General features: G+C 36.4%; 3 protein-coding genes across 3 annotated transcripts; all 3 read right to left on the bottom strand.

The window, feature by feature from the left end:
• Nucleotides 1-360: 360 nt before the first annotated feature.
• LOC106385142 (protein MNN4-like) lies at nt 361-1,158 on the bottom strand. The gene has a single exon (XM_013825094.3). It carries the CDS (start codon nt 1,034-1,036, stop codon nt 500-502), a length of 537 nt encoding a protein of 178 aa, XP_013680548.1. The 5' UTR covers nt 1,037-1,158; the 3' UTR covers nt 361-499.
• Nucleotides 1,159-1,375: 217 nt separating this feature from the next.
• Nucleotides 1,376-3,087, bottom strand: LOC106386439 (putative F-box protein At5g60060). Its single transcript, XM_013826293.3, has one exon. The coding sequence runs from the start codon at nt 2,569-2,571 to the stop codon at nt 1,471-1,473; it is 1,101 nt and encodes a 366-aa protein (XP_013681747.1). The 5' UTR covers nt 2,572-3,087; the 3' UTR covers nt 1,376-1,470.
• Nucleotides 3,088-3,722: 635 nt separating this feature from the next.
• LOC106386972 (ankyrin repeat-containing protein At5g02620-like) lies at nt 3,723-8,595 on the bottom strand. Its single transcript, XM_048752188.1, has 4 exons — nt 7,606-8,595; nt 7,116-7,512; nt 6,401-6,813; nt 3,723-5,832 (listed from the first exon to the last, which is right to left on the bottom strand). The coding sequence occupies exons 2-4, from the start codon at nt 7,477-7,479 to the stop codon at nt 4,969-4,971; spliced, it is 1,641 nt and encodes a 546-aa protein (XP_048608145.1). The 5' UTR covers nt 7,480-7,512; nt 7,606-8,595; the 3' UTR covers nt 3,723-4,968.
• Between the last annotated feature and the right edge of the window lie 1,857 nt (nt 8,596-10,452).

Here is a 10,452-nt window from a genome sequence, read left to right as displayed (position 1 = left end):
ATTACAGGTGTCTAATAAGCTCAAGTTATTACGAACTCAAAAGTAGCCTTCTTATCGATAAGTATGAAGCTGAATCATAAAGCAACTAATGAATCATGCACACTGTAAGTTGGAGATACATGCCTTGTACGGTTCGAAAATGGATTCGCTACATTGATTAAAAAAATTATGAAGTCTTATGCATTCAATGGTTCAAGCATCAGACTTTCAAGTGTGTAAACAGAAGTGAGTTTTACATAAAACAGTCTAGAGGGAATGCTAAAGCTTTTTCAAGTGCCCATCTTCAGGTTTGAAATTCTAAAGACTACTTGCAAGTTGCAACTATGCATTCAAGAAACTTCAAAATACAGTAACGGCAAGTAAAACAACAATAACTCTCCATTGCATAACAGAGTGTTCCCAAAAATCAAATCGGTAATAGTCACCAAGGGACATCTTTAGCTACATTTGACCCAAAACTTATGAAAAGTTGAGCAAACCTTGAGCTAAAACAAAACCTTCAAGCATCAATCTCCTTTGATGATTTCCTCTTTTTCTTGCTCTTCCTCTCTTCTTCCAACTTCTCGTCAATAACATCTTCCTTTTTGCTCTTCTTCTTCTTATTCTTCTTTCTCTCTTCTTCCAACTGTTTGTCAATAGCATTTTCATCTTTGTTCTTCTTCTTTCTCTCTTTGTTCCTTTCCTCGTCTTCCAACTTCACCATCACCTTCTCCTCAACAACATCTTCTTCTTTGCTCTTCTTCTTATCCTGTTTCCGACCATGAACTGATTCCTCTCCGGTCACAGTTTCGTTACCCGCCAAATCATCAATCCCCTTAGCTCCACCCAGCTCCTGGAGCTCGGATTTTTGATTCGCCGATCGAATCTCTCTGTGGAAGCTCCTTAATTCGGTGAAGGCAGCAGATGCGCGTCGGAGGTACGCGCTAACGTCTGGAGAGGCCTGGGTCTCAGAGGAAACGAAGCCGTAGAGAAGCGTAGCCGCCTTAGAGAGGGAGATTGGTTTCGCACTGTTAACACTTCCGGTGACTGTCTTCATCGCAAAAGAAACAAAAAAAGCTCGAAAGATCGTCGCTGCGCCTCTAGAAATAAACTAGGGCTATTTCTCTCTCTAGTGTATTAATAATGTTAAAAAAAAAAAAAAATTATGATTTAACTTAAGCTCCGGGTCTTATTTTGGCCCATTCTTATTGTATAAATAAAGATAATAATAATACGATTCTTTTCAAACAGAATTAATTTATTTCTCCAATTGAAAAACTTTGGTGCCAAATCCAACGTTAGATGTTGTACTCATCAAAAGTACTCACAATGTTTTAACTACCTGATAATGTAAAATTAACATTTGAGAAATATGAAATAAACGTGCTTTGCTTGATACAAGGAGAAAATCTAAGTTTATTGACCGCTTCCACAACCACAACTATTATATTCGAATAAGCCTACACACATTATGGGCCTTGACATTTGGGCTTAGTATGAAACCCAAAACTTTCCCGCGTTGGTTAACTCCATATTGAAAACGCCATCACCATCACTGTAAACCCCTCTGCTTCTTCCTCCATTCCTATAATCTCTATAAAATATACAGCCTCCTCCCGCCAAATCACCGTCCATAATCTCAACGGAGAAAGAACAATCTTCACCAATGAACAGAGCCACATCTCTCAGTTCCCTCACCTCCTCCCATCTCTTCTCTTCTCTCTTCAGCTTATACACTCTAAACTCCACCGCAGACTTCGAAAACTCCGACTTGCACCACACGTGTTTCACGTATTTGTCCACAAGAAACACTCCTCCGCCGTGACATTCCACCAGATGCTTCTTGTGACCCCCTCCTCCGGGTAAACCTTCAGCCAAATCGGACACCTTGAACTCCACATCGTAAATTACGGTTCTACCCTTATCGTCCACGACGATGCAGTTCTCTCCGTAGGACATTATGTCCTCGTAAGTCACGTTCCACGAGTTATCCAAGATCCTCCATCTCTCATCGTCTCCGCTTTTCAAGAACCCTAGCTTTCCACCACTGTGGATGGCTATTACAGCAGAGTGTCCCCTTGAAGATAGAACCACCACTTTGTCGGAGCTCAGTGACCAGAAAGAAGACATCTCGCCACCACCTTTGTTTGCGTACTCCACTCGGTAAGATCTACGGACCAATCTCACATGAGATTCCCGCAGGTCGATTTTTTCCGGGAAGTTCTCTGGTTTGAAACAGATTCTGTCGTTTGAGAAGAGATCCAAGACTCGCATTTTCCCTGGAGATGTCTCCTGAAGCTTGACCAACCAGCTTTGTGAAGCTTCGAGTTTGTAAACACTGCTCTGTTTCAGAATGAAGAAGCCAGAGGATGAAGATGACCAGAAAGGGAGGAGAGGTGGAAATTTAGACAAAGGATTAGTGTTTTTGTTTGAGAGAGGAAGAGAGCGACGCCACGTGGCACATACAGAGCGGAGACGGAGGAGATCAACGGTGTCTGATGAACCGTCGTTAAGGCGGTCGGAGATCAATTCAAGAAGGTCTAAAGGAAGATCAGACCATTGATAACGGAGAAGAAGAGAAGAAGACTCCATGGAAGAAGACAAAAGTGGGGTATGGACTACTTGTTCTGTTTCTTGATTTTAGGAATGAGGATGTGACTTTATAATGGCAAGATAATGTCGTTATGATTCAGCTCTGATGTTGACATCATTTCCCCAAATTTTTTAAAAATAATTCATAATGTCTATTTCTGTGGTTGTCTTTGTGGTTTCATAACTTCAAATATGTTGCATGATGATGTAACAATGTATCATCATTGACCAATAGGGTTTTTATGAGTATAGTAATAGCAGCTTGATGATTTATTATAGTTTTGTTTTTAAGTGCAGAGATACACAATGATTTCAAGTTGTTCATTCATTTGATATTGTCCTTTTTTCTGAAAAAAAAAATTACAAAGTAGAACCACAAGCTGGTGTGTTAAACCAACTCAATTTCAGGTGATTTCTATTGCTCAAGTACTGTTCATTCAGTTCAGTTATACATTGGATTTTCTTTAACCATTGTCATCTAGGTTTAACTATTAATCAACAAAGTAGCTGATTTATCTATTTCCCATTATATTCAAAAGATATATCAATAACACTATGCTATATGTTTACACCGGTTGGAACTTGATTTAGAGTTTAATATTGCTACTAAAATATTAGATTAAAATGATGATGATGTTACAAAATTTATTATTTCCCATTATCAAAACATGGTTTATATATATAAATTAAAGAATAAAATAATAGCACGTTAGCTATACTTAGAAAAAGGTTGAGGTCATTCACTTATCAACTAGCTAATTTAGAAATTGCATCAATCATGTTTCAAATGGAAGTTATTTCTTAAAAACCTTGTATCTAACATTTTGTATAACAAACATGACTCGTGGCGATCGAACACCGTCGTGGAGTGGCCAATCATCCATGACCTTTTACCTTTCACAGAGTTGTTTGAATGCGATTTCTCACATTAGGGGATCCACGATTTCTTCTAGGATGAAACATACCAAATTGACTTCATCGGATATTGGTTTTTTAGATGCTTATTCTATTTTCTTTGATAAAGACCTGAAAGTTTTGTAACAAAAGAAAATATTTACCATAGAGAAAGAAGAGTATAATTTTTAATGTTGACACTAATGATAAACAATAAAACTTTCATGGATTAATATCCGTTGGTTACTTCATTTAAATATAAAAATCAACAACTTTTGTCATTAATGAATCATTTGAAAGTAAAATCAACTATTTTCTTTTCAATTTGGCGAATAAACTCAGAATGTATCACTCAAATTAATATTAAAATGATGTAATAAACCTAAACCAAATATTTTCAAGAGAACATATACCTTTCTATTTCTCCATTTAAACGAGATGAGGTCTACAATAATGCAAACACATCTTTACTGATGAGAAATGATTCATAGACAATGAAAAAGTTGTTGACAAAAGAAGTTTATGCTTAAATAAAATGACATCTTTCTTGTTCCAAATCATCAAGTATGTCAAATACGGCCACATAAAGTGGTAAGTATCAACAGAGAAATAACTTTGCTTACAAATCTAGATGAGCTGCACAGCCTTTGTTCAAAAAGAGTTATAAGAGCCAAAAGTCAGCTTCTTTGTCACATTTTTAGCATTTTGACTATTTAGATAATGTTTTTGAAAAATTAACTTTCACAATTATATTTAGGATAAAGATACGCTGACATATATTCGTCAAATCGTTGTAAACTAACTCATTTCATGTGAATTTTGTTTGTTGATGTATATGATTATTTCATTCATATCAGTGATACTTACTATTCTCTGTAACCATTTCAATCTAGTTTTATTATCATTATCTTCAAATTATATAGGTAAGTAAGTAGCTATACTATTTTGTATTACACCGGTGTTCAAACCTGATTTTGGAATTAGATGTTTGCTACTAAAATATTAATATTAAATTTTTTTGGTGTTGATACAAATTTTATTAATTTTCCAAGATCAATATATGGTTTAGTTGAATATGTAAGTTTGTGTTAGACAAGTGTATATAGTTACAGTTTTTTAAAAGTGGTTTAGCATATCACAAAATAAAATTATAATACATTAACAAAAATTGTCGACACAAGCTAATTTCTAAAAGTTATTTTGGAAAGCGGGTGACGCCATTCACTTATCAACTAGCAAATATAATAAAATTGCATCAAAAACATGTTTCGATTGAAATATATTTTTACTTTTAAATTTTTTAAACTATTTCTTTAAAATGTTATATAATTGACATGTTCTGTTTAGAATAAGAAGACTTTGATTTTAAATGTTAACACTAGTAATGATGACCTCGAAACCAAATAACACAAACAAAGATTTCAAGAAATAACCTCGTTATTTATTCCACACGGTATCAAGATCGAGACGTTAACTCAACACATACTCTTTGTCTCTTGATCACTAAATAGCATACATTCTCTTTGTCAAAATCCCAGAAAAATCCATCAATCCTGATTGTCTCGTTCTTGCCATTGACTCTCTCCTCGCGCTTCTTACATTCGAAGCCTCAATCCTATGCCTAATGACCCAATAACACATAGTCCCAAGTGTCGTGAGCATTATCGTCGCACCAAACACCGTTACTCCAACCGCTAGCCACCTCTCGTCCTCACCAACGACCACAAACGCCAATGCCAAAAACGCTACTGATATCAAAACGCAAGCTAGCCACATCAGCTTATTTATGATAGCCATCATATTCTTTTTCGCCTTGTGCTCAATAGCAACCACCGATGTTTGAACCACGACAACCCCTAAAGATATAAAAAGAGCGATGGAATCAAATATAAAGAAAATCGCAAACGCTGGATTATCCGCGATGTTAGCTTCTCCAAGAGATTGTCCCGGAGTGAGGGAACTCCGTTCGTCAGCGTATTGTCCCGGCACGGTGAAAATAGCGGCAAACGCGACCGTGGCGATTAGAACGGCGACGACTGTGGTGGAGTTAATGGCATTGTCTAGACCCTCGACGTGCATTTTGTTTATGCGTTTGGCGATTCCTTGAACGCGTTTCCTTGTCTCTCTTGCGTGTTCTAGCTGGTCGTGAACCTCGTGTTTGATGTCGCTCACAGTTTGTTTGAGCTCACGCGCCGGGTTTGGGCGAGTAGTGTTGTTGATGGATTTAGCTGAGGGAACGCCGCGGGTTTTGAGAACCGCGGCTAGCTGGGGGTGGCCGGTTTTCTCGGCCGTGTCGAGTGGCGTTTCACCGGCTCTGTTTATCGCTTTTGTGCTTGTCTCGTTGTTCTCTAGAAGCAATTCCACTATCTACAAATGACATTAATTAAAATCTCAATAAATTATATTATTACAATAACACAAATCATTAACCATGATTATCGCTGCACGGTTTGATAGGTCGATTTTTAATTTTTTTTTTTTTGCTGATTAAAAAAAAAATTGAACCAATTGCGGGCCGCCACGTGTCAGTGGGGCCCGCGAACAGTGCAAGAATTGCACCAAAGTCGATCCTTATTTAGCCTCTTCTTTCACCGTTTTTAACTCAAAAGGTGGGACCCCCAACTTAAAAACCCCAGTTAGAGCAGCATTACTGCAGGTTCCAAAAAGGTTTTTAAAGGTTTTGGGTCCCACAAAAGTTGAAAAACCGGTTGCAAAAAGCTTGAATGAAGAAAAGATCGTGGTGGGTTTTGTCAACTGTTCGCGGGCTTCACCGACACGTGGCGACCCGCGATTGGTTCATTTTTTAATTTTTTTTTTTTTTTAAATCAGCCGAAACAAAAAAAAAAAAAGTTAGAAACCCAAAAAGGGGTTTCACCGATAATGATGCTCTTATATCCTGAGATAATCCTGCCCTGACATGCAAGAACGTACGTACCTTAGTGCGACCTTTCCTAGTAGCAACATGTAACGCAGTGTTCCCTTTAGAATCAACCATATTCAACGAGGACCGATGCCCTTTCATTAGCTCAACGACAACATCAAGGCTTTGTCCTTTCACCGCCATGTGAAGTGCCGTCTGACCTTTTTTATCGGTCCTTGTCGCTGTGTCTGGTTCAACAGCCACTATAGCTTTCACTACTTCCGCGTGACCGTTCCTTGCCGCTGAGTGTAAAGCCGTTTTGCCGTTGCTCTTTGCAATCGCCGCTAGGCTACTCCCTGCGGCTTCAAGAAGGTACTCCACTACCTCCACGTGTCCTTGAGCTGCTGCCGTGTGTAGAGCTGTCGTATTTGATAAGTCCACCGTCATTGCTAGCTCCGGATGTTCTTCCATTAGTACTCTCAAAACCTCTATCAACATAAAAAAAGGTTTCGACTTCCATAAAGTAAATATTTAAATAAAATCTTGACCAAAAAAAGATTAAACAAAACAAGTATATTAGATTAGTAGTAGAACAAAACTGTCAAAGATTAAATAGCAAAAACACGTTGGTTCAACATAATGATCATAAAAACGTTACAAACTAGTATTGTTAGCTTAATAAATGATTTTTTTTGTGGTTACATTTTTGTATCAAATTCATTATGAATACATTGAAAAGTGTAACTATAATGAATAACGTTTTCAGAATGTGAAAACCAAAATTGCATACCTAATTCGCCTTGTTTAGCAGCAATGTGGAAAGGATCAAACCCATTTCTAGCTTTGGTCTCTGCATCATCTAAATCATAATACTTGATGAGCTCTGCAACCACCTCGGCGTCTCCATACTCTGCCGCCACGTAAAGCGCGGTCTCACCGCATTGGTTCTGTTTCTGCAACAACTCTCTTAGTTCCTCCTCTGATTCAATATGATCAATCAGAATCTTCTTCACCGCAGAGAAATCTCCGCGTCTTACAGCGGAGTGGAGCGGCGAATCTTCACGTTTTCCGGTAAATTGCTTCGACATTGTCTTCTTAACAACGGTTGGCTTCGCAGCCACCGGTGTTGATGTCGACGTTGATGCTTCCTCCATTAGATAAATAGATTCAATACCAACAAAAGATTCCTAGATCAAATGGGATCAAGAACCTAATTATAAACTGAAACATTCAAACATATGTGGATCTATACGTAATATCTAACAACGGGTAAAGCTTACTTGCGCAAGAAGTCTTCTCGTGGTTTCATATGATCAAAAGCTAAGACCTTTCACAACATGACTCGTACAGTTGCAGAAACATGGATCGGATCCAATTGATTTGAATCCAATGAAATTAAAAGATCTAATGAAATTCCAAAGGTACGAACTTTTCTGTTCTGTTTTTTTTTCCTCTCTCCTATATTAAGAAAGCTTGATAACAGAAACATTAAGGCAACAAAAAATCTTAAACATTACAGATGGCATTCTCAAAAGCCACACGCTGATTTCATCTCAGATCGTTAGAAGTAGTTGCAAAATCATCAGTAACACATCCAACTATGTAATATGTTTTTCATTAAAACAAAAAAAAAGATGTAGCCTCTATCTCATGAAATGTCACAAAAATCTTACAATTTTTAGCGATGATGTTGTGATTAAAAAGAATTGAAGTCAAACTATGAATATGCCTATACTTTATATACGGTTGAGTAATTTTGGTAACTGATTATCGGTTCACTTAGTTTCTTATTAAAATAATTAAAATTTTCCATTAGAAATCTCCATGTTTCTATAAGGTGAAATTTTCAAAATTGTATTAGCAAGATGATCTGAGTTTGATTTGTTATATATAATACGAGTATTAGCAAGATGATCTGAGAGATGAAGACAACAAGTTCCTAATAATTATTTAATGTTTTAAAAAAGAGAAAGTGGAGTGGAACAGTGAGGATCGGTTAGGTGCAGACAACTTTTTAGAGCATGTTTATCCGGGGTTTTTAGTAATGTTCTTAGTGCATGTGCCTCTACAAAACCTTTAAGAATCGGTTACAAAAACTACTAATTAAGAACTGATTTTAGTGAGTTTCTTACACTGTTCGCGGACCCCACTGACTCGTGGTGGCCCGCGATTAGTTTACTTTTTATTTTATTTTTTTAGACAAAAAAACCTAAGAAACCCATTTGGGTTATTAGGGATAAACATGCTTTAAGAGCTGAGATGGGTCTGCACGGTTTCATAAGAATTTTTTTTTATCTGATAAAAAAAAAATTAAAAATGAACCAATCGCGGACCGCCACGTGTTAGTGGAGACCCGCGACCAGTGTAAGAAACAAGTGAAGGTCGGTCTTTATATCAAAACTTTAGGGATCCGGTTTTTAAAAATTAGTGGAACCCATCCAATATTCTATTAGTTTTTGTTAAGGATTCTATTGTTAAGACCCTACCGTTAATGATGGTCTAAGAATCCTTTAGTATACTCTAGTGCCATTTGTATCTCTTTCATTGGTTCATTTTTTTATGTTTTAATTTATAAAATAATTATATTACTTTTGCATAGTATTAGCTAGATAATGTTGCTCATTAGCGGTGGGAGTTTCTAACCCAGTTTCTATACAACAAAATAGTAAGAAAAAGTCAAAAAATATGAGAGAGACATAAAATGTGAGGTAAAAGCACGTTTATCGCAGGTTATAAGGGGGGTTTTAACGCGTGGATCCCATCCGAGAGGCAAAAATTGGTAACAAAAGATATGAAATAAGGATTGATAATCCGTGGATTATTGCACTTTTCGCAGGTTTCACCGACACGTGGCGGTCTGCGATTGGCTCATTTTTTATTTTTTCTTTAAAAAATAAAAAAATCAGATAAGACAAAAAAAAAAAAAAATTAGAAACTCATTTTGGGTTTCACCCGATAAACATGGTCTCCGTGGGAAGAAACGTTAAAAAAAAATTGAGAGACTTTGGTTCGATGTGTTAATATCTTAGTGGTCTATGGTTTTTACAAATAAAATGTAATTAAAATTTTAATTGATTATAGTAGAATGTTGTTGAGGTACTCTAGAAGGTATCACCCACTAATGGTGCTCTTAAATTATCGGCACACCTAGTTTTTTATTAAAATAATTATAAATTTCTTTAGACGTCTTCATGTTTTAAGGTTTAATTTGCAAAGTTAGTACATCAAGATAATCTGGGTTTGATTTGTTATACAGAATACGAATATCACAAAAATCTTACAATTTTTAGTGATGATATTGTGATTAAAAAAAACTGAAGTCAAACTATGAATATGTTTATACTTTATATGCGATTGAGTAATTTTTGGTAACTAGTTATCGGTTCATTCAATCTTTATAAAAATATTTAAAATTTTCCATTAGACATTTCCATGATATTATAAAGTGAAATTTGCAAAGTCGGTACTAACGAGAAGATATAGGTTTGATCTGTTATAAAAATATGAATACTGATGAAATGTCACATTCTGCCGCGGAATGTGGAACATTACCGTACAATTCATCCAAATTTGTTAAAGAGGTCATCGGTTTAGCAGGATCTGTAGGGTGAGCTCGAGTTTTGAGTCCTAGTTGTCTGGCTTTTGCAATTTTTTTTTCTACTTTCTGGCGTTAACTTTTATGACTAATTTATCTCATATTCTCTTTCCTAGACCAACATGAGTGGCCACAGAGAGAACAATTATCCACTATTCATATTCGTATTACATCGCAATGCTTCCACCATTGGTGTTGAATCGCCACAAGAACTCTTACAGGTGATTCCACTTCCTTCTTTTTGGCTTATTTAAGCGTGAGTGAATGAACAAAATGATGATTCACAAGTGGTGGTATCAGTGTCAGATATAATTTGAACAAAATTATGTTTTTGTATACATTTTTGATCTTTGTCATGTGGATATTCACGCGATTTCTATTGGTTTCTGGTCTTTTTTTTTTGTCACTGTTTATATTTAATTTAACCCTAAGAACGAGAAGACTTTGCTTCCTCTTTGATTGTGTCTTTTTTTTGGCTAGCAGCTTCCATGATCTCATCATCAGCCTTAAGAACATGATGTGTGTTGGTGAG

Source organism: Brassica napus, chromosome C3, assembly GCF_020379485.1.
Source record: "Brassica napus cultivar Da-Ae chromosome C3, Da-Ae, whole genome shotgun sequence".
Lineage (NCBI taxonomy): Eukaryota > Viridiplantae > Streptophyta > Magnoliopsida > Brassicales > Brassicaceae > Brassica > Brassica napus.
The sequence above is the reverse complement of the archived record's forward strand: the minus strand, read 5'-3'. Positions and strand labels throughout refer to the sequence as shown.

Bases quoted from the DNA above. Each gene is read 5' to 3' on its own strand.
- LOC106386439 (XM_013826293.3), bottom strand. From the start codon at position 2,571: ATGGAGTCTTCTTCTCTTCTTCTCCGTTATCAATGGTCTGATCTTCCT.
- LOC106386972 (XM_048752188.1), bottom strand. From the start codon at position 7,479: ATGGAGGAAGCATCAACGTCGACATCAACACCGGTGGCTGCGAAGCCA. The intron at 6,814-7,115 runs GTATGCAATTTT...TTATGTTGATAG, and splicing joins TGCTAAACAAGGCGAATTAG to AGGTTTTGAGAGTACTAATG. The intron at 5,833-6,400 runs GTACGTACGTTC...TGTCATTTGTAG, and splicing joins CTAGGAAAGGTCGCACTAAG to ATAGTGGAATTGCTTCTAGA.
- LOC106385142 (XM_013825094.3), bottom strand. From the start codon at position 1,036: ATGAAGACAGTCACCGGAAGTGTTAACAGTGCGAAACCAATCTCCCTC.